At 37.7% G+C, this 27,802-nt stretch overlaps 2 protein-coding genes across 10 annotated transcripts in view; one reads left to right on the top strand and one right to left on the bottom strand.

Moving 5' to 3' along the window:
- Positions 1-23,021, top strand: part of GNB4 (G protein subunit beta 4) — a 55,180-nt gene extending 32,159 nt beyond the window's left edge. For all 6 annotated transcript variants that reach the window (XM_027585909.2, XM_027585910.2, XM_027585911.2 and 3 more), the window contains 7 exons: positions 403-509; positions 2,128-2,191; positions 3,948-4,110; positions 5,244-5,310; positions 5,417-5,618; positions 16,492-16,708; positions 18,859-23,021. In XM_027585909.2, the coding sequence (XP_027441710.1) occupies positions 403-509; positions 2,128-2,191; positions 3,948-4,110; positions 5,244-5,310; positions 5,417-5,618; positions 16,492-16,708; positions 18,859-18,965 (927 nt within the window). In that variant the 3' untranslated portion in view covers positions 18,966-23,021. The remainder of the gene's footprint in view (positions 1-402; positions 510-2,127; positions 2,192-3,947; positions 4,111-5,243; positions 5,311-5,416; positions 5,619-16,491; positions 16,709-18,858) is intronic.
- A 469-nt stretch (positions 23,022-23,490) lies between these two features.
- MFN1 (mitofusin 1) overlaps positions 23,491-27,802 on the bottom strand; it is a 33,456-nt gene continuing 29,144 nt past the window's right edge. For all 4 annotated transcript variants that reach the window (XM_027585905.2, XM_027585907.2, XM_027585906.2 and 1 more), the window contains 2 exons: positions 27,616-27,750; positions 23,491-25,593 (listed from right to left, as the gene is read on the bottom strand). In XM_027585905.2, the coding sequence (XP_027441706.1) occupies positions 25,518-25,593; positions 27,616-27,750 (211 nt within the window). In that variant the 3' untranslated portion in view covers positions 23,491-25,517. The remainder of the gene's footprint in view (positions 25,594-27,615; positions 27,751-27,802) is intronic.

The raw sequence follows: 27,802 nt of genomic DNA, 5'->3' as shown, positions 1-27,802 counted from the left end.
TTCTGATTATTTTTGATATGCGCTATTATACTTTTTTTTCCTTACATCAACTCAGGAAGGTTTCGTTAGTTTAATATTGGTAATTTTTATTAAGGAAATACTTTACTAAAGCTTGCTTTCTTATTGACAGTTAAAATTATATGTGTTTTACTCTTTGATCATCTATTTGATTTTTATTTGTGGCTTTTTTTTTTTTTTAACTAAAGTTGGGAGATATATCTATTCTTAACACTGGAAGATGTGCAAATAGGATCATTTTAAGTCATACTTTTTCTTCAACTTACTGATCATATAATGGCTCTGGAATTATTGCTATAAATTTGTCTTATGCCTGTTATTTCTACTTTATTGTCTGAGCTATGTCTAAGATGTAAAAAATAACATTCTTGGTGTTTTCTAAAGATCACATCAAATATGGATTCTGTGGGCCGAATACAAATGCGAACGAGACGTACGTTGAGGGGTCACCTAGCTAAGATCTATGCTATGCACTGGGGATATGATTCAAGGTTTGTACCTGCCCCCCCTTTTTTTTAAAGAGATGGGGAGAGAGAGGGGCAGGAGAAAGGAGGAGAGAGGAGAGAGAATCTCAAGCAGACTCCACACTGAGCAGGGAGCCCAAGGCATGGCTCCATCCCAGGACCCTGGGATCATGACCTGAGTGAAGGCAATCACTTAACTACCGACTGAGCCACCCAGGCTCCCCGCCAATTGATTTTTAAAGAATTTAATTTTGGGGCACCTGGGTGGCTCAGTTGGTTAAGCGTCCAACTCTTGATCTCAGCTCAGGTCTTGATCTCAGGGTTGAGAGTTCAAGGTGGGCATGGAGCTTACTTAAAAAAAAAAAAAAAAAATTCAGGTTCTGCCCCGTATCCTACTGTTAACTTCCCTTTCATAAAAAATTTCTGGCAGCCGCTACATAAAGTCCACTAATGTTATTTACCTGTAGGGAAGGGATCCAGGTGCCTTGGTGACAGGGATTAGGAAGGTGACTTCCCCCCTCACTGGGTAGGGTAGCTTTTTTTGGTATCTTTTGAATTTTATACTCTAATGAAAATGTCCAAAGCAAAACAAAAAAGTTCAGTAACTAATAGTTAAGAGTTCATATTTAGCCAGCAGACAAAGTTCTGCTGTTCCAGCCCTGTCCACTTTTCTCAGCTGTAATGCCCATTTCTCACACCCTCTGTGCAACTGGAAAATTCACAATTCCTGAAACACTTGCTGTATTTTTCCTCCTCTTGTCAATGAACATACCCTCCTCACAGCATAGAGACTTCTACCTTTAGCTTACAGAATTCCGTTTTTCAGTATGCATTCTTTTTCACAAGACTCAACAAGCAGAGGTATTTGTCCCCCTTTTACTTTCCTATAGCATTGATTTTATACCACCCCTCTAACCATTTTTTACTTAATTTATTGTAAACGTGTGTAAATACCTTCTCTCTGCCAGATGGTAGAGGCCTCAAAAGGCAGGAGGCACATCCTGCATCATACCCATAACGCTGCCTTGCCTTCACAGGCTCTCAGTTAACATTATTAGGTGGAGTGAAATAATGGTTGTTAGGCTTATATGTCATTAAATTTAAGTCAGTAAATAATGAACCACTCAGCTACTACCAGAATCTTGAATAAGAACTAGAATGTTGTCACCATAAAAAGTTGCATCATTTTTTTGAATTTTAACCAGAGGCATTTTTAGTAAAATGTTTAAATTTTTTTTTTAAGATTTTATTTATTTATTTGACAGAGAGAGAGACAGTGAGAGAGGGAACACAAGCAGGAGGAGTGGGAGAGGGAGAAGCAGGCTTCCCGCTGAGCAGGGAGCCCGATGCGGGGCTCGATCCCAGGACCCTGGGAACATGACCTGAGCCGAAGGCAGACGCTTAACCGACTGAGCCACTCAGGCACCCCAAAATGTTTAAATTTTGCTAAAATCTATGTCCTATTGAAAACTTTTGGCATGCAAAATAAATTTTTTTTTTTTAAGTTGGGAATATATTTCCTGGTATCAAGTTTTTAATTAGAATAATATTTTTTTCTGAACTGCCCTACAGTAATGCAATGCATGACTAACTTAAACTACTTTTTCCTCTAAGTGTCAAATTATTTTTGTGTTTGTTCCTCTAGGCTACTAGTCAGTGCTTCCCAAGATGGAAAATTAATTATTTGGGATAGCTATACAACAAATAAGGTAGGATTTCTTAGTCATTTTCTTTAACCTTTTATTTGTTCTGGTGTCCAACAGTTCTTTCCTTTATTCAATTACTTCAAACTTTAATTTCCTTCAAAGATAAATTTATTCCATTTATTTTAATCTAGATCCTCTCTTTGGGGTTAGTGTTTGCTTTTAATATTAAGTCCTTTTATGTTCCCAAGGACAGTGGTAAGACTATCATTCAGTGTATTTTACTTGATTCTCCTACTTTGTATTTTAATATTAGAAAAGGATGTACATCAGTTTTACATATGGATGATTTATTTTTTTTAAAGCTTTATTTATTTAAGTAATCTCTAGATTCAACATGGGGCTCAAACTCACGACCTTGAGATCAGGAGTCACAACGCTCTTCTGACTGAGCCAGCCAGGTGCCCCTATAAATGATTTTTTTTTTTTTAACTTACCCATTTCCTAATGGGCAGCGACCCTGAGATTTTTATTTCTAGTTGTGGGTAAGCCAGAATGCTAGTGTGAGGCTTTCCTTGGGTCCACTCTAGCCATTGATTTGTGTTTCTGGATTGCTCAGAAGATGCAGTAGCTTGGAGGCAAATTACAACTTTTTCCCATCTCTTGGCGGAACCCAGTGGGTCCTCCTAATGTGTCCACTGGAAGGAATCCTTAATGTAAAGGGGTTGAGTGGTAGCAGAAAAGCTTCAAGAAAACTTACACACATGAAATACCTTTTAGATTCTGTGTGTACTTCTTATCACTATTTTTATTAAAGATTTAAAAGTCCTGTTTTGTGAAGTAAATAATAACTTCAGCCTGGTTGAGATTTTAAAGCTAGCTAAGACAGATTTATAACAGTTTTTCTATATTAATTGGCCCACCCAGCATGTCTTTCAACTATATTTTCCTAGAACAAAAATAGTTTTTAAAATATTTTAGGTTTAAGTGAGAGCATAATAGTAATCACCGTTTAGCCTTGCTTATTCCCGTATACCTTAAATTTTGCCGCCTACTTGAAATGATTGGTATTGGGTAATAAGGCACCAGAGTGATGTGGGCAGATCAGTACAAACAATTGACATTTTTTAAATTTGGGTGCAGAGTATATATCCTACTATTAGGACACAGTGCCATCTCTCTCTCTCTTTTAAGATTAATTTATTTGAGAGAGAGAGAGTGCACAAGCCAGGGGGAGAGGCAGAGGGGAGAGGGAGAAGCAGACTCCCCGCTGAGCAGGGAGTCCCATGTGGGGCTCGAGCCCAGGACCCTGGGATCATGACCTGAGCCAAAGGCAGATGCTTAACCGACTGAGACACCCAGGCGCCTCTATGGGAGAACCATTTATTTTTTAAATTTTTATGGAAGAACCATTTTAATTGGCTCTGATACTTGCATTGTTCAGTGTTATATTGGAGGAAATTCCTCTTTTGACTGTTACTGTGAAAACAAAGAATTTTATTCAATTCTTTAACATTTTGCACTTCATATTTTGAATGGGTATATTAGCATTGAAACATTCTACGTCCTCTTAAAATAATTTCTGAAAAAGAACACTTAAATCCGAATGAATTGGTGATAAATGCTAACATGCCTATTACTTTTTCTGTATTAGTATTTTATTTTTCATTGTTCTCTTAAACCATTGCATTTTTAATTTGGCTTATTTTTAGTTAGATGCATTTAATTTTTAGTAATATTTGCTTCATTGTACATCGGTTTCAAAAATGGACTGTTTCTGTAATCTTAGTAATAGCTTTTGTGTGTTACATTTGTTGTACAGATGCATGCTATTCCTTTGAGGTCTTCCTGGGTGATGACCTGTGCCTACGCTCCCTCTGGTAATTATGTCGCGTGTGGAGGGCTGGACAACATCTGCTCTATATATAACTTAAAAACCAGAGAGGGGAACGTGAGAGTGAGCCGAGAGTTACCGGGTCACACAGGTGAGCTCCACTAAATAGTGTCCTTTCCTACCAAATATGAGGATTCCTAAGGGAGCCGAACAACGAGAACTAGTGACAAACTGTGGTCAGCTGCTGAAGATGGAGTGTTAATCAAGTGAGAGGAGAAAGGAGTATAAATCAGCAAAGGACCGAGTTTATAGTTCTACAAATGATGACTGTAATTTTATTTTTCTTTCAAAAACAGTCAATTTTATAAAAATGACAGATTGATTGTAAAATATTCAAACAGTAAAAGAAAAGAAAAAGCAAATACAGGGGCACTTGGGTGGTCAGTCAGTTAAGTGACTCTTGATTTCGGCTCAGGTCATGATCTCAGGGTTGTGAGTTCAAGCCCTGTGTTGGGAGCCTACAGTGGGGGGGAGCAAATAGAATTTTCTCTTTTCTCTGCAACCATATAACAGTTAAGGGATTTTGGCATCTGTACTTAGTTATGTAATTGAAAGTGTGTATTAGATACACAGTGAAAAATACTTCATGGATGTGGTAGTGCATTGCTTGATTTGCCAGTATGCATACCATAGAGTGTACACCGTACTATAGCATTTGGTTTGCAGTATTAATAAGGAATTTATTGCCACTCATCAGGCTTCTGCCTCTCTGAATTCTTGGTAGTACTATCTGATGATGCTTTTTACAAAAATCTCTAATATCATTTTCCTGCCAATTCCATATTTGGAAACACTGGTGAATTCTCATTCAGGTGACCCTTTTCCATGAAGCCTTCACTGAGGTTGTCGTAATTTCTCACAGTAATATTAAAGGATTTCCCAGTGTACCTAACTTAGTCTTCCATAGATGATAGAGATTTGTGTAAAGGAATTTCTCTGTCTTTGGTAATCATAGTAGGCAGAAGGGACTGTGTCCTAAGTTTGTCATTTTCAGAGTGTCCAACAAGGCGCGCCATCGACATAGTAAATACTTGAGAGTTTGTTGATAAAATTGAGTTGCAGACAGCATGGAACTTGAGGTAACTAAAAGTAGAACTATAGATTATACTAACAAACATTTGTTGCCCACGTATTGGGTTTTAAAAAGAATGTGTTACTACTTCACATGGTAACTGAGTCACTCTGTCAGCGATAACCTGAGATGTATTGCTCTCTCTGCTGCAGGCTACTTGTCCTGCTGTCGATTTTTAGATGACAGCCAAATTGTTACAAGCTCAGGAGACACAACTTGGTAAGTGTGGCGCAGGAGAACACTGATTTGGGGGTTGAGGGTGGTAGCGGGAACTAACATAAGGAAAGATCTAAGAGTCATTATTTTAATTTATGTTTAATCATAGCGCTTTGTGGGACATCGAAACTGCCCAGCAGACCACCACATTCACTGGGCATTCTGGAGATGTGATGAGTCTTTCTCTGAGTCCTGACATGAGGACTTTTGTTTCTGGTGCTTGTGATGCCTCTTCAAAATTGTGGGATATTCGAGATGGAATGTGCAGACAGTCTTTCACTGGACATGTGTCAGATATTAATGCTGTCAGTGTAAGTAAATAGCATTTCTAAAGAAATGCATTGTGCCTATAAACTGTTGAAATCTATAACATGATTTTAACAACAAAAACTCCAGAGAGGTAACCACAAATAGATTAAGCCAGGTAAGTATTCTTGTATATGAAAATGAAGTAGTCATATGTGGTTATTATTGTCCTGTGTGTAGGTCAAATGCTAAACTGTGTGGAAATGACTAGGATTTCCAGAAGTACTGTGAATACAAATGCTTATGTGTATAAGACACTCCTAATTTTGTAAGAAGATGTATTTGGGGAAATATTGAAAGCCATTTTTTATAATTTTGTTGAACGTCTGAGAAAGTAAATGCTTTGTTACCCCCACCCTCTATTAGTAGGCCAACCTGGTTAGAAAAATAGAATTTTAGAGCAGGTAAACCTAGTCTTCTCCATCTCTCATCCTGTCACCTCTATCAGGTTGATGGTATTCTCTTTTCCTAATTTGTTTAGATTTTGTCAGGGATGAATGGAGTTTAGTAAATGCTTTGTCTTTATCTGTTGAGATGATCATGTGGTTTTTGTTTTTTCAGTCTGTTAAATGGTGAATTCACGCTGATTCACCCCCACCCCCCAAATATTAACCCAACCCTGTAATTCTGGGACAAACCACACTTGGTCATCATGCATAACTTTTTTAATATATTAATGCATTTGATTTATAAAAGTTTTTATAAAGTTTTACAGCCATATTCATAAAAGTTCTATTTTCCCTTTCTTCAAATGTTTTTTCTGGTTTGGTATGAGACTAATGCTGGCCTTGTAGGCAGAGTTGGGGACCATTCCCTCCACTTCAGTTGTCTGGGACAGATTGTGTAGAATTGGTCTTATTTCTTCTTTAAATGTTTGGTTTAATTTCCCTGTGAAAGTTCCCTAGGAGAATTTTCTTTGTGAGAAGAGATTTAACTACAAATTTAATGTCTTATTTGGATATAGGCCTGTTGAGGTTATCCATTTATCCATTGAGTCCTAACCCCCACTACCTCAGGATGTGACCTTATTTGAAAAATAGGGTTGTTGCAGATATGATTAGCTGAGTCATACCGGATTGGAGGTCATTTAATCTGAGATAAGCGGTATCCTTAGAAAAAGGGGAAAGCTCCAGACCAACAAGCAGAGAAGGTAAACAGTGTGAAGACTGACAGGGAAAAGACTGCTGTCTACGGCCCTTAGACACGGACTGTGAGACCTTAAATTTCTGCTGTGAAGCCACCCAGGTTGTGGCGCTTTGTTACACAGCTGCCCTAGCAAATGAATACATTTGGTAGAGGTTTATCTGTTTTCTTTATCTTCTCAAAGAACCATCTTTTGGTTTGAACAGTTTGCTCTATTTTTCTGCTTTTTTAATTTTTCTGATTATTTCTTTGCTGTGTAGTTGGGTTTCATTTTCTTTTTCTAGGTGTGTAATGTAGAAGTTGATACCATTGATTTGAAACTTTTTTTTCTTTCTTAATATTGAAGCTTAAAGTGGTAAATTTCTAAACATTGCTTTTGGTGCATTCCACAGATTTGGATGTGCTGTGTTTTCATTTTCACTTAGTTAAAAATTCTTTATAATTTTGACCTCTTTGACCCATGAGTTTTTTAGAAGTATGTTACATAGTTTTCAAATATTTGGAGATTTCTAGGTATCTTTATTTTTGTTAGTTTTTAATTGCATTATGGTCCAAGAAAACACTTTGCATGATTTATAGGATTCTAAACTTCTTGAGACTTGTTTTATGGTCTAGAATACAGTCTGACCTGGTCATTGTTCTGCACTTGAAAAGAATCTCTATTCCGTTACTGGGTGGAGAGTTCCACAGATAATAATTATCTCAAGTTGGTTAATAGTATTATTCAGGTCTTATGTGTCCTTACTGATACTTGTCAGTTCTTTCTATTTATTATTGAGAGAGGGCTTTTGAAATCTCTAATCATGTATTTGTCCATTTTTCTTTGCATTTTATTAGTTTTTGCTTCAGTGAGTATTTCAAAGCATAAACCTTTAGGATTATTGTGTTCTTCTGGTCAGTTGATTTCTTTATCATTATGAAATGTCCTTTATCCCTGGTAATATTATTTACTCTGAAATTTTTGTCTGATATTAATAGAACTACCCCAGCTTTCTCTTGATTAGTCTTAGCATGGGCGTATCTTTTGCCTTGCTTTTACTTGCTATTTGTATTTTTATATTCAAAGTGATTTTCTTATAGGGCAATAGTTGGGTCTAAAGAGTCCTATTTTGGGGCTCCTGGGTGGCTCAGTCGGTAAGCGTCTGCCTTCGGCTCAGGTCATGATCCCAGGGTCCCGGGATCGAGTCCTGCGTCGGGCTCCCTGCTCAGTGGGGAATCTGCTTCTCCCTCTCCCTCTGCCCCTTCCCCTCCCCTGCTCATGCTTTCTCACGTGCTCAAATCTTTAAAAAAAAAAAAAAATCCTATTTCTGCCTTTTATTGTTTAGACCATTTACATTTTATGTGATTCTTGTATTGACATGATTAGGTTTAAATCCGCCATCTTGCTCTTTGCCTTTTGTCCTGTCTATTCTTTGTTCTTTTTCTCCCTTCTTTTGAGTTTTAAAAATTTTTGAATTTCTAAATTTCCTTTCTTGGCTTTTTAGCAATATTTTTGTTGGTTTTTGGTTTTTGTGGTTTTGGTTGTAGTTGCTGAGAAAATCTGTGGTATACATTTCTATTGATGGCAGTCTACCCTTAAGTGCTCTTATACCACTTTTACACATAGATAAGCACCTTTTACCTGGGTTCTCCCACTTCTTCGCTCCCAGCCTTTGTGCAGTTGTTGTCGTAGATTTTACTTTTATAGGTCTTAAACCCAGCAGTACATTGATATTATTGTCGCTTTCAAGAGCTGATGCTCCTTTAGGGAGATTTAACAGTCTTTACGTTTATTAACATAGTTACCATTTTCTGTGCTCCTCATTCTTTTGTTTATGGATTCAGGTTTTCATCTGTTTTTCTTCTTGAAAGGCTTCCTTTAATGTTTCTTACAGTGTAAATCTGTTAAGTCAGTCAGCTTTTGTATATCTAAAATATTTTTTATTTTGCTTTCATTTTTGAAAAATATTTTCACTTTTTTTTCCCCCTTCTGTTGATAGTCTGAAGATGTTATTCCACTGTCTTTTGGTTTATGTTGGTACTGATGTGAGATGTGCTATCATGCTTATATTTGGTCTCTACACAGTGTGTCCTTTGTTTTTCTCTGGCTGCTTTTAATATATACATTTTTTTTTCCTTAAAGATTTTATCCATTTATTTCAGAGAGAGAACAAGTTGAGCTGGGGCATGGTAAAGGGGCACAGGGAGAGGGGGGAGAGAGAATCTCAAGGTGACTCTGCACTGGGCGCAGAGCCTGATGCAGGCCTTGATCCCACAACCCCAAGACCATGACCTGAGCTGAAACCAAGAGTTAATGGCTGAACTGACTGAGCCACCCAGGCGCCCTTTCTCTTTGTTTTTAAGCAACTTGATTATGATATGTCTTTATATAATTTTCTTCATATTTCTTGTGTCTGGATCTGTGGATTATTCATCAAATTTGGAAACTTTTCAGCCATTATCATTAAAATATATTTCTGTCTCTTCTCCTCTGGGGACTCCAAATACACATATATTAAGACACCTGAAGTGTTCCCGCAGTTCACTCATACTGTGTTCATTTTATTTTGCAGTCTTCTTCCTTGCTGTATTTCACTCTGGATAGTTGCTGTTGCTGTGTCTTCCGGCTCAGTACACTTCTTCTGCAATGTCTCATTTGCCATTAAACCCATACAGTGTCCTTTTTAATCTCAGACATTGCTTTTGTCCTTGTCTGTTAATTCTGTCATCTGATATTTTGGGGGTTTGTGTCAGCGGAATGATTATTTTTTTTCCCTCCTAATTACGGGTCATATTTTCTCACTTTTGCATGTTTGATTTTCATTAGATGTGATGCCAGACATTGTAAATTTTACCTTGTTGGGTGCTGGATAATTTTGTATTTATATAAATACTATTTAGCTTTGTCCTAGGGAATAGTTATTTGGAAATAATTTGATCCTTTCGGGTCTTACATTTCAGTTTTGTTAGGTGGGACCAGAGCAACACTTTGTGTATGCTTAAGTTTGTCCCACCAGTGAGGGGAAAACTTTATGATTTCTCTTCCCAGTGAATTGTGAGGTTTTCCCTCTTTCTAGGAGGGACAGACATTATTCCTGGGCCTGGGTGAACATTGGCTTGTTTCCTGTTATCTTTATGGGTGTCTCCTCTGCTTCAGTAGTTTCCTCACATACCTGTGATCAGTACTCAGCTGAATACTTGAGGGGCCCCTTAGCATCTCCTGGCTTTCTGTCAGGAGAAGAGAGGTTTTCCTCTCTGGTTTCTGGCCTGTGAACTCTAGCTGCCTTGGACTCCCTGGATTTCCAGCTCTGTCTCCTCAACTCTGGGACACCAGTGGGCTCCATTTGGGATCCCCTTCCCAGCACCATGACCTGTAAACTTTCTCCAGGCAGGAAGTTGGGGCAGTTACGGGGCTTACCTCATGTGTGTCCTCTCTCTCAGGGACCACTCTCCTTTGTTGACTGATAGCCAGTGTCTTTAGAACCAGGTTTCATATATTTTGTCAATTTTATTTATTTATTTTATTTTTTTCAGCATGGGGGTAAATGTAATCACTGTTAACTCCATTTGGGCTGAAAGCAGAAGTATAATTCTTTCTTCAGCTCATTTTTAAAAAGTTAACTATTTAAAGGGGCTTGCCCAGTATTTGAAAGTCATTTAAAAAGACCAACATAGACTTAAGATATCAAAACATAAGGACAAAATTACGATACCAAAACATAAGGACAGAAAAATTCTAGAAATATTCAAAATGAAAAAGTAGATTACCTGGATACAAAAGATGGAAAAAAAAAAAAAAGGCTAGCCTCACACTTTTCCATAATAGACAGGGCTGGAAGGCTTTTGAACAATATCTGCTGAGTGTTGAGGGAGAAATACTGTGACCCAGGAATTTTAAGTATCAGAGGCCTTATTTTATGATACGGGAGAAAAATTCCAGTAAATATAACCTAGGATAAGAAATGAAGACCACATATAATAACTCAAGGCAATACATGTAAATGGTTGCCACTATTAAAAGGTACATTGTAAGTCAAACTCTATGTTGTTTCAAGAGCTACATCTAAAACAAAATGGCCCAGGAAAGCTCACGGTAAAAATGAAAGAGTGGGCAAATGATAAACTAAAATAAATCTGTAGTAATATTACTATATTTCTATTATACAAAGTAAAATTGAAATACAAACTATAAGACGAGACGTTTTATCTTAACAAGAAATGGTCCATGGTGAAGCTGTCACATTGAAATGCGCAGAAAGCCAAAGCCATTAGAAATGCAAGGAGAAATGAATCCAAAACACCATTGTGTAGGAGACTTTCATATACAACCTTGGGATCCTGATATCCTAGATAGACAAGAAGAAGGATGAAGGATTTGAATAATGTAGTTTAATAATGTTGACTGAGTAAACCTTGCACCCTACACTGGGCAGATGTTCTTAAACATAAGACCCAATCGCATAGTAGGCCACTAAAGAAATAATCTGAAGTGAATAGCTCAGGACTTCGGAAAAACAGTTCACACTAGGAGAGGGAGGGAAAGGAGCTGGTTAAGGAGAAAAGGAAAAAATGCAGATTGAACTGAGAACCTCTACCTGAACCAGCAGGTCTTCCACCATCTACCCTCTGCCCCTTCGCTGTGGTCCGTCCAGCCTTGAGCAGCAAGTCTGATGTCCAGAGTTGTGAAAAACGTTTCCTCCGCTCGGTTTAGTGCAGACTTACTGTGTGGCAGAACCTGACCAGAGCAACAAGGAGCAGTTTATAGTCTTTACTTACCCCACTTAGGATGACTGTATCTGTCACTGGACACACTGTTGTGTTCATTACAGCATGCTACTTCGGGCCCAGTGGAGTTGTTCTTAATACACAGCATATTCCTCTTCTAAAATCCGAAAAACTCTTAAGTTCTGAAAAACAACCATCCTGAGGGGTTCATATCAGCCTCTTAGGGATTGTGGACCTGTGGTCACCCATGAGCTACACTGCTTCCCTCTCTGTCTGAACTGCCCAGTCGTCCCTCTGCCTCAGTCACACTGGGCTCCTTGCCACCGCTGCCCCCCGCCCCTGGCACATTTTCTACCCCTGTGTCTCTGATCTTCCCAACAGAATCCCATCACTTCACCTCCTGCAGGGTGGGGGTCGGGGAGGATTCTTCAGTAAATACTACTTCTCAGTAGTGTCTTCCCTGGACACTCTAAGCTTTTGCCCATGCGCCCTTGCTCTTTTCCTGGCCTTTTTTTTTTCCCCTCCTTAATATTACCATGATCTAACATGCTTATTTTGTATTTGCTTTTCATGTTTATGGTCTGCTTCACAAGAATGTAAGCTCCATGGAGACAAAGATTTTTGTCAGTTTTGTTGACTTCCATTTATCACCAGACCAGCATTTAGAACTGTGCATGATACAGTAGGTGCTTAGTGAATACTTGTTGAATGAACAAATATTTAGAAAATTTTATAATTTCTAGAAAACTATTAGAAAATTAAAAAATTCAAATACTCTTTAAGATTTGACTCCCTAAATCTCTGGTAAACTTAAGGATAAATATTGCAGATACATAAAATTAAGAATAGTAAAGGTTATATTACATATAAAATATTTTATTTTATTTTTTAAAGATTTTAAAAATCATAAAATATTTAACTTATGGTAATTCTAAGTCAGTTTTCCAAAATTGACTCAATAAATGAAAACTTGATAGTTTAAAACTACTTTTTATTAAAATGTTCAGACCCATGTAGTTTATTGGCAAATAATCCATACTTTGAAGGAACAGAGTTTCAGCACTATTAAAACTGTTCCTGAACACAGAAAAAGACTAAAAGTTTCCCAGTTCATTGTGTCAAACTAGCATAACCCTTATATCACAACACGAGAAAAGGGTCTCCCTTAAAACTAGATAAAAGCATCTTAGGAAAAATATAGCAAATCAAATCCAACAATGTGTCAAGGTAAAAAAAAAAAAATATCAAGTAAAAATTCTAAGAATGTAAGAATGACTTAATATTAGGAAATCTATTGATAAAATTTACCAAATCATTTTGTCAGTATTTTGGATACCAAAAGGTATCTGATAGAAAGCAAACATCCATTTTTAAAAAAAACAAAAAACTCAGTACTAGAAAGCTCTTCTCTATCATTAAAAACAAACAGGGGTGCCTGGGTGGCTCAGTTGTTAAGCGTCTGCCTTCGGCTCAGGTCATGATCCCAGGGTCCTGGGATCGAGCCCCGCATAGGCTCCCTGCTCGGCAGGAAGCCTGCTTCTCCCTTTCCCACTCCCCCTGCTTGTGGTTCCTGCTCTCTCTCTCTCTCTCTCTCTCTCTCTCTGTCAAATAAATAAAATCTTAAAAAACAAACAAACCCAACATAAATGAACAGCCAACATCACACACACTTTTCTTTAAATGCATCTGGCAGACTTTATAAAGTAGTCCCTCTAGCTCTTAGGGCCATCCTAAGCGCCCAGGAAATTAAAACTAGTTCATTGTATTGGTAAAGTGATCATGTATCATCCAAACTAGGAAATGTGTAATTTTGAGTGTAAAAGAATGCTGTTACCAATTTTGCCCAGGAGAAAGGCTAAATGGGGACGGTCCTGTACAAAACGGGATGTCTGGTCATCCTGTCTTGAACATAGACTGTTGGCAAGCTGTGCCCCCATACACTGAGCCAAAAGGGGTGAGCTTTGTGATTGGGTGTTCTGCACTAGCTGGCCTTTACTGAGTATAGCTCTTGTTTCATCTGTCCATGGTAGAGAACAGGTTTAACCTGCTGTTAAATGTATGTAAATGGTGTTGTTGGACTTCCTGCAAAGGAACAATGTAGAGTATCTTGCTGGCTGTTATAGTGGAAGAAAGTGGTCAAAATCATAGCCTCTAGGGAGCAGCAGTAAGGGTCTGGTGAAGCCTTTTCGCTTGCTAGAGGGCCTTCTTTCTAAACTTCACTGTGGCCTGGGAGGACTAATGATTGGATCCTTGGTAGATACAGGAGATGATGGCTAGAGGTTCCTTAGCCTTTTGGGAATTTGAAAAGGAAAAGCAGTTCCTTGTTTTTGATGTGGAAAAACCATCTCCACTGGGACCAGGCTTGAACCATCCTAAAATCATTAAAATAAAAAGTACTTGGATTTCTGAGAACCTGTTACCCTGTTAGCACTGCCGTCCTCCACCATCATCCTGAGTGTGTGGGGGGGCTTCTTAACAGTGAAAACCCTGGAGGCATTCTCATTGTATTAAGTAACAGTACAATAATACCATCACCATTGTTTCAATTGTTCGGAAACTTCCAGCTGGTGTAGTTGGACCCAAAACTGAAATAAAAGCTGAATTAGAAAGTAGAAAAAATATCATTATTTGCAGGTGATAGAGTCTGGCTATCTAGATATCACAGAGAGTTTGGTGTATTTTCTGGGCGACAGAAACTATTTTTTTAAAGTCAGTAACTGTCTTATATACAAACCCCAATAATAACCAGGTAGAAAACAGAAAGGAAGAAAATCCTACTGGAATAGCAACAGAAATTAGGAAAGAGGCATACATTTAGCAAGAAATGTGTAGAATCTTTATTTTGTGGAAACATTCCTTTTTTTTAATCAATATTCCTGGGGCACCTGGCTGGCTCAGTCAGTGGAGCATGTGACTCTTGATCTCGGGCTTGTGAGTTCAAGCCCTTTGTTGGGTATAGAGATGACTTAAAAATAATCCTGGGGTGCCTGGGTGGCTTAGTCAGGTAAGCGTCAGCTCTTGATTTCAGCTTGGGTCATGAGATGGAACCCCACCTCAGAGCCTGCTTAAGATTCCCTCCCTCCCCGCACCAACTCTTGCACTCGTTTTCTCTAAATTAAAAAATAAATAAAATCTTTTAAAAAATACTGTCTTCCTGAATGAGAAGACTGCATATTATAAGCTAATCATTTATCCCTCAAACTAATTTTTAGGCTTAATACAAATTTGAAATAAAACGCACATGGGGGGGCAGTGGCTGGGTGGTGCAATCCGTTGTGTCCAACTCTTGGTTTCAGCTCAGGTTATGATCTCAGGGTCATGAGATGGAGCCCTATGTCCAGGGAGAGTCTGCCGGGATTCTCTCCCTCTCCCTCAAAAGAACCCAAGTGGATTTTTTTTTTTTTTTTTTTTTGGAGATGAGTCAGGGATATGGAGAAAAGAAACTTGATCAAATGTCTGTGAAATTGAAGTGGGTGGGGGGAGGAGAAAACAGACTGATTGGAATCAGAGTACCATGAGTATTTTGCCATGCCAGATAGAAAAATTTACTATCATTAGGATTTTTACAAAGTGTGGTACAGGTACAAGAAAGGATAGACAAAACTTTAAAATTTTTGTGTATATTACTTCAGTGAATTAAAGATGTAACAAAATCAGTAAAATGATTATTTAATCAACAGCTGGGACAATGACTTGACTATTAGGAAAATTAAGTTAGATCCTTATAGTGAATGCTGTATATCAAATAAATCCTGGATAGATAAAAAGATGTGAAAAAATGAAATTACTTTAAAAAAAATTGGAAAAAGAGGGGTACCTGGGTGTCTCAGTCGGTTGAGTGTCTGCCTTTTGCTCAGGTCATGATCCTGGGGTCCGGGGATTGAGTCCCATCTGAGTCCCATCGGGCTCCCTGCTCAGCGGGGGGTCTGCTTCTCCCTCAGCCCCTCCCCTCAACTCGTGTTTGCGCTCGTGCTCTCTCTCTCAAATAAATAAAATCTTAAAAAAAAAATAGAAAAAGATATAATTGAACATCAGCTAATAAGCCTGTTCAGAAAGGACTTTACTCATAAAAACAATGGAAGAAATCTCAAATGGAAAGATAAATTTGATTACATAAAAATGAAATATTGCTTTATAGTTTTAAAAAAGAAAACTATAGGGGCGCCTGGGTGGCTCAGTCGTTAAGCGTCTGCCTTTGGCTCAGGTCATGATCCCAGGGCCTTGGTATCGAGCCCCGCATCGGGCTCCCTGCTCAGCGGGAAGCCTGCCTCTCCCTCTCCCACTCCCACTGCTTGTGTTCCCTCTCTCCCTGTGTCTCCCACTCTCTGTCAAATAAATGAACAAACAATCTTTAAGAAAAATAAATAAATAAAAAACTATAAACTAAAATCTGTAAAAAAATAAAGTTTGTATTCATGTTATTCCTACAAATCAAGTACTAACAGCATAGTAGAAAATAAGCAAAGGTCGTGAAGAATCAGTTCAGAAAAGTAATACAGATGACCAAAAGATACATGAAAAAAAAAGTCTGTGTTTAAAAAAAAAAAATGTTGAGTAGTGCTAGGTTCTGAGAAAAGGGGATTCACAAACTAATAATGCATAGTTTACTCCTAGCTTGACTTTATACCTAGCCTAACTGGGATGATTTGTATTCTCTTCTGTCAAATCTTTCCTATTTATTTCTCATGATGGGATTTTGGCATGTTTAAAACAACACATATATAAATTCTGTAAACAGTAATGTTTGATTCGAATCTTTTAATAAGCCGAATGGAGGAAGAGAGCCAGGATTAGTGAGTACTTGCTCTGTGCTGAATCATGGACTTTGCATGTTAGATCATTCCATCCTCACCAACACTCTGAAACTCAGGCCCAAAGTGTTGAAGAATTTTCGGGGCTCAACGTTTCTCACCTGGGAAGAAGCCAGGTTGGAGTTCAAATCTAGGTCTGTCTCACCCAGAGTCTTATCACACTGCCTCACGTGGATTTTGTAGACTTCTGTGGAATAAATGTGTGTTCCTTTGCTTTTAGTTTTTCCCAAGTGGCTATGCCTTTGCCACGGGCTCTGATGACGCCACCTGCCGGCTCTTCGACCTCCGCGCAGACCAGGAGTTACTGCTGTACTCGCACGACAACATCATCTGTGGGATCACTTCCGTGGCTTTCTCAAAAAGCGGGCGCCTCCTGTTAGCTGGTTATGATGACTTCAACTGTAATGTGTGGGACACGCTAAAAGGAGATCGTGCAGGTTGGTAAAGAAGTCACGGTAGGTTTGGATTTTGTCAGGAAACACGGGCAGCTTCCCTGGACGCCTCACAGCCGCGGGGAAGGGCACGCTGGCAGTTCTCATCCGTGGTCCATAGTGATGTTCCCATCTTGTAAAGAGCAGTGACATCCGGTTCTAGAATATCTTCTTGTTTGGTAAGTTTTGCTCTAAAGATGAATAGTGAGTCTAATTCAGCGTGGAGTTTCTTCTGACCTGACAGGAAGCACTGTAACGGCTGTGAATCCTCTTCCTTCGGAGTGGATCCTGTCTGGGACAGGACACAGCCCCCTTTCCCCTCAGCCCTGAGCTGTCCCCCATAGCTGCCAGAAGACTAGAGAGTGTAGCAGGTCACCCTGGAGACTGTCAAGAATAATAGCTTCCACAGAGTGATTTTTAAGTATTTTTTAGAATCAATATTATGCATATGGAATCACACAGCTACATGGCTTGTTACCAAAACAGCAGTCCTCTGGCCACAGCCCCTATATCCTGTTCCCAAAGGTAGCTCCTAAGTATTTACTTCCAGATCTTTAAGTAACATGCCTCTCGTTATTACTTGATTTGTGTGCGTATGCACGCATGCGCGCTCCCAACGTGGTTTATTAGTATCCACAATGGGGAGCAGTGGGAGAGTGGTGTTAAAGCTGGACCCTCAAAAGACATGTCTGGAAGTTTTAAAACAACAATTCAAATGAGTCATTGATTTTTTTTTTTTAACTTCTTGGTGTTCTCTGTTGAGGGTTCAGCTTTTTTTTTTATTAAAGATTGATTTATTTGGGAGAGCGAGAGAGAGAGAGAGAGAGAGAGAGAGAGAGCACATGAGGGGGGGAGGGTCAGAGGGAGAAGCAGACTCCCTGCTGAGCAGGGAGCCCGATGTGGGACTCGATCCCGGGACTCCAGGATCATGACCTGAGCCGAAGGCAGTCGCTTAACCAACTGAGCCACCCAGGCGCCCCCAAGGGTTCAGCTTTAACATCTCTCCTCCCACCACAGCCACATCCTTCCTATCTTCTAATGTTTCCCATGTAGAGTGGATTTTATTGAGAATGTCAGTCAGTGTTTACACAATTAGGACTTTTATTTAAAGAGATATTAGGTGTTTTGCCTGGATTGAATCAATTAGTATCCATAACAAAATTAGAATGTGTGTGTTTTCCATAACTTAGCATATGCTTGAGTTAGTTTTGCTTTGCGTACAGCTGCCTGTTTTCAAGTTGGCTCAACTGGATACGTTCACAGTAAAATTGAATGGCGACTTGTGAGTTGCTAATTCATTTTCCTTTCCAATGTGACTAGGAGTATTTAGTCACAGTGCTCATTTTTTGTTATTTCAACCTGTAATTGTACATTTGCCCATTGCCAAACACTGCTGTGCCGGATGTACTACAGAGAATATTGAGACAAGATTATGTTCCTGAAGTTGGGTGAAAATGATTTTGCTTCATTATCTAGAGATATTGCAAACTCAAACACAGTTTATTAAAGAAAAAAATTCTTGAATTTGATATATTCCAGTTTTTCTTACCGATCTTCACATTTCTCATTTTCCTTGCAGTTATTTGGGAATATTCATTTTACCCCGTGTGGTGATCTGAATATCAAATGAATTTAACTTTAACATACAAAACTAAAACTAGATGAGTTGGTTATAATCAAAGTTATAATCAAAACATTGCAGTGTTAGCTGTTTAACAGAACAAAGTACATAAACTAATTTGATATTTTTGGAAGTGGTGATGTCAGGCAACTTCATTCTTAACATCCTTACTGTTACTGTGGTGAAAGACTGCTTCACTGAACTGCATTTGAAATTTCGTTTTGAAAACAGCAGTGGCAACGTCTGTCAGATCATGAACTTTAATTAGAGATGCAGAATAAAGTATACATCTCTTTCCCTAGATATAACCAAGCATGACTATAAAATATTTCAAAAGTGATAAGCATAAGGCCGATGTACGTGTCAAAAATTCATGTAATGCAAAGAATTGTATTTTGCTCACATATCTAGCTTACCCCTGGCGCCCAGGCTCCCTGTTTAGGTTTTAAATACCCTTCTAGATCTTTTATGCATATACTTGTTTAATTCTGAAGGTTGCCTGTTGTTAACTTTTTACTGAATTTTTGTTTTTCAGGTGTTCTTGCTGGTCATGATAACCGTGTCAGCTGTTTAGGTGTAACAGATGATGGCATGGCTGTAGCAACAGGCTCCTGGGACAGTTTTCTCAGAATCTGGAATTAATAGTGCGTACAGGTTTTCTGTTCTCCATTGCGATCTGGAGAAATCAGTGCTACAGCCTATCGCTGTGAGAAGAAAATTCTACCTTATATTTGCAAGTGAAGATTTTTCTATTGAGATTATTATATACAAAAAGATTTCAGTAAACTACAAAACAAGTGGGGGAAAAAAAAAGGCAAGGGTGCTTGCTGAGATCAAAAGGACCAGTGCATTAACTTGAGTTGAGCTAATTTAACCTTGATGAATTTTTGCTTGTACTCAAATTATTTTGTGTAGGACAGAATGTACACATTATAGCCGTTTATCATGTTTGATTGTGTTTGCATTTTTTAAGACCTACATTTTTAACTTTATACATAATACCACATTTTTGAGTTTTGTAATGGAGGAAGTAGGCACAGTAATAGATGGAAGTGATCCCATATGTATGTGTACTTATGTTTGAGGAAGGTCTCCTTGATTTCTGACCTTCCTTTTTAATCTAAAAGAGCTCCTGGTTGCTTAATTTAAGAATGCTCACAGGCCTAGGTACCTCTGAGGGCAGTCCCTGTTGAATATCAGTGGTTTCTGGTGCATCCTTTGCCATCCTATGAATTTAAGCGCTCATTTTCAGTCCTTGGAGGGGGAGATAATCTGAAGGCCAGGGAATCGAGATTTCATTCTGAAATTTTAGACATACGTAAACTCATATTAATAGCAGTAATTACATAAAAACGGTTCTTGACATTTGAAAAATCTGGTTCTGATCACATGACACTTTGAGTAGCCCTCTAAATAGTTGGGCTTTCCTAGTGATTTCATATTCTAGAGCTTAGTTTGTAGGGCACACTCATTATTTCAGATTAACGTTTGGATTGTCCTTGGATCTGAAGAATTTTCCCGTGTTCTCTGTTGATATACATGTAGATGGGAAATATGTGATGGCATTATGTTGTTGAAAAAAAAGTGTTAATATCTAACCAGTCACTAGACTTGATTAGTTATAATTGTGTAGCAAGGTAGCTTTATGAATTTATGTTCAAATAGTTTATATTAATTCAGATTTTATATTATCTGTGACTTAAATTTAAAAAAGGAAATATTCAGACTTTTTGCTCTTCTGTAATTCTTCTCTTGGCACAAAATAATGGTTTCTAAGTGATTTCGCCAAAAAGAATGCTTAGATCCAAGTGACTCCACTTTACAGCCAAAAGAAAAATTCCAAGAGCAGTCTTTAAAGGAGTCAGAGGAAAGTACTAAGCAATTCCTGTTTGTCAATGACATAATGTGTCTATTACTAGAATGCCCCCCCAATTTAAACAAAGATACTTTTCCCCTATAACTAAAGCTAAATAATTGACAGTAGATTTAGTCTTGCTTGATGGTGAAGTCATGGACTATTCTCATATATAGAAGTGCATTATTTTTGTAATTTAGTGAACCATGTCCATTACTATTGAGATAGGTCTCAACTTAATGATCACATGTAACCCTAATCTAAATACTCCCCAAATTTTACTTGTGAATTTTCATTTTTATATTGTGAATGTGCTAAGTAAGTGCATCAACTATAATGAAGTCTGTATCAGTTTTAAGATAGCTGATAAAAGAAAATGGGTAAAGATTAAGATATAGGACCAAAAATAAACTATTGTAGATGGCAGGCATGAATGTGTATTTATAAACACACACAAGATTTCTATGAACTTTTTTTGCAGTTAATGTTTGTGGACTGTCATTTCATAAAGAATAGCTCTTTGAGGTAAGACAAGAATATTTTAAAGGAACATAATCATTTCCCAAGGTGTGGGTTTGCCATGTAGTTCAGCAATTCATTCCAAAACCCTGTTCAAGAAAGCACTTCTGCCATGTGCAAAATAGCCACATAATGTATATATGAGAGTTTCTCTTCCTCTTTGAAAGTTATTCTAATAACAAGATAATTTTTTCAGAGAGGCACAGACTACAAGAAATCTGTGGTCTTAAGCATGTTGATAGAATGAGTTAGTCTTTGTAGATAAGCTTAAAATCAGTTCCCATAGTTAAATGTGTACTAGGCAACTAAGACGCAACCACTGTTGTGGCTATATACATATGACCAAATGGTGACCTCATTACCACATTTACTTATAAACCTTTGCTCTCTAGTAATATAGGTTCCAATTGCTAAATATATTTATTTACTTGCAGTTTGAGTTCAGCTGATAGTCTTAAGTGTTGTGCATAAGACTTGTAACCATTAAGAGTAATATAGTACTACTATACAGTTTTAAAGAATTCGCATCAGGATTGTTGCATTTATCTGGTGCGTGTTTTCTTTTACCTTATAAGAAACATTAAACATAATATGCCTCAGCATGTTTATAGATTCATTAATCACTTCCTAAAGAGTGGCTTTTTCAGATCTGGCAAGAATAGTTTAAGAGAACGTATTCTTTTCCAAAAAGAGTGATAGTGATTGCCCTGTGAATCAGCAGACGTCCCAAAAGCTGATAGCAAAGACCTCTCCACCTTGATGGGCAGGCAGGCCTCATTTTTGGCAGCTGTATTAGAGGTTTAAACTGAATATCCAAGGTCCCTCCCTCGCTCAGATTTTTCTAGTTGGGATCCCATGGTCCCATGCACCACACTGAGTTCATCTTCACAGAGGCAAAAATTTGGGTTTAGTATTTCAATTTAAGAGTCTAATAGGCCATTCTCCTTATTTTAATGTAGACTCAGCTGAACTCTGATACTGCATGATGATAGTAAACTGGTATCCTAGACATATGGATGTAGGTGCTTCTGGAACGTGTTAAGCAATTTTAAAGAGAAATGGATCTTGCCTTCTCCAGGTGACAATGAAATTTTTATTGCTAAAATATACTGTGCCAACACTATAACTGACCTTTTCCAACAGTCTTGAGGTTTTAGACTTAATAATTCTAACCTTTTTAAAAGTGAAAACATTCAGGGAAATTTGTGCTTTGGTTAATGTTGAATGTTTCACATTTTAAATTACAAGGCAAGTGAATACTTGTGGCTTACCTGTTGATGTTTAAACTTAAAGAAACTGATTAAACAATCTTCTAAATGGGCCTTCTACTAAATGGGTCTATCATTTTCACAATATTCTCTCTAGAATCTTTAGGGTATAAGTCATGCTTAAAAATTTTTGCTTTTAAATCAAGTACTAAGTTCAGCTTCAAATTTCCCTTTTGCCATTGTGGAAAGCAAAATTTTACACTTTTAGAATTTTTTAAAACACCCTCAAGGTTAGACCACCTTGTGAGAAAGAGTAGCACAATGAAAAAAAAAAGGTATTTTAAATTAGATTAAGTTTAGGTGTATTATGTTTTGTATTTACTCGTTTTTCCTCCTGCTCATTTTGAGTTGCCTTAAATTCTGTGGTATATCTAAAAACTGGTTACAATAGGTACTCATTAAAATGGTTTGTAGTTGAATGTCTAAGCTAGCAGTGCATCTTTTAAAAGTTTATTAGTCACAGATTGATGGTACACCTTGTATTTAGCAGATTTGTTTGCATGTTGATAAAATTTCCTAAGTCTTTTTTCTTAAATCCAATTACTGATCCTATAAAATAGTTATAATGCAGCATCATGAAAAACCTGGTTATGTGTTTCAGCTGGTGTTAAGTGTTCCCGACAAAATCTTACATCATATAGTATTTATTTTTTAATTGAACTTCAGTGATACTTGGTAGATATTTCAAGCCTTTTGTCTTTTACACAATGGTGCTCTATTGTTTTCAAAGCATCTGAACACTTGGATTCGCATATTCTTATCCAAAGCCATCCACACAGAAGTGGGTTTTTAAAGCTGATTAAAATTGTTTTTCTTCACCTACAGTGGTTTCTACAAACTGGTAGCCAATTGACTTTGAATGTCAGTAGTAGGACTATGGGCAAGGTGAACGTAGATTAAAGCTCATAAAAGCTTTAAGCCAAACTATGGACTTGTACCATGATTTAATAGTATTGGATCTTTCTTGCACAGTGATTCATTCCTTTATTTGTACAGTAGCTCTGTGAAATGTTGCTGTGAATTGATATTGTAATCAATAAAGTGCTTTTAACCAGATTTCATGTAGTGTGTTTTAATTTTAAAAATCACACTAAAAATGGGCGCCTGGATGGCTCAGTTGGTTAAGCATCTGCTTTCAGCTCAGATCATGATCCCAGGGTTCTGGGATTGAGTCCCGCATTGCTCAGACTCCCTGCTCAGTGAGGAGCCTGCTGCTTCCTCTCCCTCTACTTCCTCCCCCCCGAAATGAATAAATAAAATCTTAATCACACTAAAAATTAAGCCTCAGAAGTAAACTCCAAGCCTTTTTCCTTTCCTTAACCTACACTCCTTACCACTATGAATGCTACCTACTGTTAAAAGGCTACAGAGTTAGTTACTGCTTTCAGTACCACATCCTTGGAGAATGAATGAGGGAACTTCCTTACTTGGCCAGGTGCATGAGCCAGCCTACCCAAGAAACTGTACATGCCTACTGCAAACATGAAGATTAAAACTCACTGCCAGTATAAACGCTACATTTATCAACTATCAGGCAAACAAGTTTTATTTTCACCGTGCATACTTATAAAAATGTAGTTCTGTATAAAGTTTACGGTTATACAAAGTTATAAATAATCCTGCAAACATATACAGTAAACCATCAAGTATTTGCAACAACTTGGAACTACAGCTGTGAATTACATAATTCCTGTATAATTCATGGGCTTAGTCAGAGGTGCAAAGATCTCCAGGCATAAAGGGTGGGTTTCATTATTTTAGTGTCACATTTCCAACATTCATGCATTTTCAAACTTGATCAGGTGGAACTGCATTCAAACTGCTTACTGTAGCTTCACTATACCAGAACCACTACTCCAGTAGTTCTCAAACTTGAGTGTGCCTCAGGATCACCTGGACAGCTTGTTAACACAGGCTGCAACACTACTGGATTCAGTAGGTCAGGGGGAGACCCTGCAGTATGCACTTCTCAGAAGTTCACAAGTGATGTACAGTTAATCCAGGGACCAAACTTTGACAGCCACTGTACTACTACTAAGGAGGTGATACCAAACCACTATGCTATTTCAAAAAGTTCAAGTACTTTCACATAAAGATTAAGGTCTTAAACTTGTAACCTAAATTCACTGTACCCAGTTTTAGACATCAGTTTTTCATGTGGCAGTTGCTACCTAATTCCATTTGTTGGTAGCTTGTACTATTTTTTGGTTATAAAGCAGCAACAAAAGCTATCAACTAGTATTTGGATTTTAATACTGCATCCTAGTATCTGATCTACATAAAAATATATTTTTGAAAGGCTTCTGTGACATAAGTAATGTAATTTTCTCCTTAAAACATCCTGGAAAATAGTGCTGCACCTGCTATGAAAAGACTGAGGAGCATCCAGGAGCCTTAAAGGCACAAGAAAGGAAATACTGAGTATTATGGATATAAAAGAGCCTAACATCTTATTGCTCTGTGGAGAAGCAGAAACCATTCTTGGCCAAATGCACTGTCGTCATGCATCTAACAAGCATCTAGATGCTGCTGCTTTGATGATCCTCAGACTACATTTTGCGTAGCAAAGCCCTAGAATGCCATTTTTTATGTTTCCAAATAAGTTTCTATTAATTTTTACACAGAAACAGACACAGTACTTGAACTCATGAATATTTCATTGTTAAAAATTAAGATAGTATTAACAGTGCCCTGGCAAATTCATACAATAAAAATAAAGGCCCCCCCAAGGGGACAGTCCAGCAGTATCCTTGGCGAATACCTTCTGAAGAGTAACATTTGTACATGACCATAACCACTGAAAATTCAGAGCTCCCGTATCTTTGGCTATTTTTATCAAAGTATTCCTAAAACTGAGATAGAAAGGTTTCCTTGCCATAATCCTAGTTGAAGCGGAAAATGTTTCTTTAGAAACTATTTATTCAGACCCAGATACTTTTATGAGACTTTATCATAAACCTTTATACTATTTTACATCAGTTTTAATGGGGAAAAAAGAGGGAGTAAAAACAGTAATATTAGTGGTTTACATACCTGCCAGGACGGCAAAAGTGATTGTAACTTGCATAAACGATATACTCAAGAACATTCCACACTCCTCCTTGACAGAGCAATACAGTTTATAAAACAACAAAAAACAAATGACTATTCCCATTAAGGTAGGCATCAAAAATTAGTTTTGAGAAAAGATGAAAGCATTCTCTAACTCCTGGATGCCAGGAAGCAGAGTTTTTCAGAATCAAAAACAAAGAGAGCCCTAATTAAGAACAAGGCCCCACCCCTCAGGGGTCACATAGTTGGTTGTTGCTTTTAACTAATTCATTATTTTTAACACAATTTAGCCTTTTCTGTACCCAAAATTAAAACTAAAACATCATAACACTCTTCAGAAATGCAAACACCCTGAGATAGATCATTACCAGAATCTACACAAGGATTTGCAATTTAGGTACAGTTAGTATAATTCATATTTAAGGTCATTCCATAAACAACTGTCCCAGTCTTCCAAGTTCCATTTTCTCCTATGATGATCACCAAAGCAATCTGTTAAGATTATTCTTCTTTGCTTGAATGTAGAAACTGCTTAGTAAAATTCTCCAGCTCATTTTCAAGTTGAACAGCTTTATTTCTAATTTAAAAAAATGAATAAAACACCAATCTAATTATCATAAAAGCCAATGAGAAAAAAAATGCATTCCATCCAATCTTAAAAAAACCACTAGTCAGGTGCTGCTACATTTATCTGTACTCAGATTAAACTATTATCAACCTTTTAAGAGTATGTATATATGCTATTATAGCTTTGCTGTAAACACAGAATCCAATGTCCAGAACTTTAAAAAGGTACACTGAGGTAAAAACCAAAAACTTAAGAATGAAAAGCGTAAGAGATAACGGAGTCCTGTTACCTTACATGGGAATTATATTCTAAGTCACAGTCATAACTGTCCTTGAATTCCCTTAAAGTTAAGCACATAGTCTAGAATAACTGATTTTCTGTATACATAAAGTAGCTGTCAGATGTCAAAGGACCATGGTATACCAAAAGTTTTTTTAATACTAGAATCATACCTGATGCAGCCAAATACCCTAACAAGAGGAAAATAGGAACTAACATTGACAGAGGAACACAGATTGTGTCTCCCATTCTCATACTATGCCAGGGCACGGACATACTTGAATGAGCTGCTCTCTTTTCTCTTGGTCTTGCACTGTTGCTGGGAGCATATGGTCAAGGTCATATGAGTTAATGTACAGATGGACTCCACTGTATGTTTCTTCAGGCAACTCTCCTGAAGCATGAGGTAAGTTTTATCTGAATCGCTAAGCCTAATCTAGTAACAATGGAGATTCTAAACATTATGGTATTTGTTATTTTAAACTTTCCTGTTAGGAAAAGGATTAGCAGATCAAAACTATTCATACTTACCCGAGTCAGTCCTGTCAAAATCAAAAAGCTACAGTAAGTGCCAATAGTATCATTTACATTTTACTGTAACAAGATGAAATACTACTAAAAAAAACTTACCTAAGTAAAAAAAAAAATTATACTAAATTTGAAAGACTGTACTTGAGATGATCTAGCTTAAAACAGGCGAAACAGAATAATGAAATTCACTTGGGTGTGTTTGTATGTATAAGGAGGTTGGGGTCTAAGTGACAGGCAGTTGTCTTTTCCAGAGATTATGAAATTGAGCGATGACAATTTCATTGCGGATCAGATTAAGACACCGTTGCGGATCAGATTAAGACACCGTGGATAGACTCGACTGCACGTGTTTTAGATGTATGTCCCAAAATTTAGCTCAATTTGGAGACACTGCAAGCTGCTCTTACATGCGCAACTGTATGTAGCACACGCCCTGGTAAACGGCAGCAGGAATTAACTGATGCTTACTGATACTTGGTGAGCCAGCTAATGGATAAAAGCTGAAAGTTAGGAACTACCAAGAAGTAGTCACCTCATGGTGACACTCCTGCTCAGGTCCCCGAAGGCACACTTTAATCAGACCCCACAGAATCCATGGTAAGAACTGCACATATTAGGATATCTTGTTTACTTTTGTTGCTTCAAATTTAAGCACACCCAACAGTACCCCAATGAAAATGGAAGTTAAGGGTCTTGAATACACAGGACTAAAAACTCGCATTTTGGGGGCGCCTGGGTGGCTCGGTCAGTTGAGTGTCCAGCTCTTGGTTTTGGCTCAGGTCATGAGCTCATGGGTCCTGGGACTGAGCCCCGCATCAGGCTCCTGGCTCAGCAGAGAGTCTGCTTGAAGATTCTTTCTCTCCGCCCCGCCCCACAACTCACACAGGTGGTACAAATGTGCAAGCACGCACCCACTCTCTAAAATAAATCTTAAAACAAATCAAAAAAACCCTTGCACTTTTAATTACAAAACTTCTGCTCTGAACAGGGACTAGTATGGCTTCAAGTTTTAGATAAAGATCTAAAAAATTCCTTTTAATCTTTTTAGATTTGCTTTTTCTTGTTGAAATTAGGTTTCACTGAAAATGGAAAACATATGGAATATGGAAAATAATTTAAGCCAATGTAGAAAGTTTTAATACAAATTCACTAGTAATTTTACATTATTCAGGTAATTAGACCAATAAATGTTCATATTATTGGGAAAAAAGGTTCAAATACCTTAAGAACTTTGAATTGTTTTGTATTTTCTCCAGCTGATCTATTTCTTTGGATAATCTAGCAATTTCTTCTTCCAGATGTCTTTGTGTAATATCAACTTGTTGGCACAGGCGAGCAAAAGTGGTTGCCATTTCCCTTAAAATAAAAAATGATTTTTTCAGCAGTCATGAATGTCTTTTAAAATGAA

This window comes from Zalophus californianus, chromosome 1 (assembly GCF_009762305.2).
Source record: "Zalophus californianus isolate mZalCal1 chromosome 1, mZalCal1.pri.v2, whole genome shotgun sequence".
NCBI classification, from domain to species: domain Eukaryota; kingdom Metazoa; phylum Chordata; class Mammalia; order Carnivora; family Otariidae; genus Zalophus; species Zalophus californianus.
The sequence above is the reverse complement of the archived record's forward strand: the minus strand, read 5'-3'. Positions and strand labels throughout refer to the sequence as shown.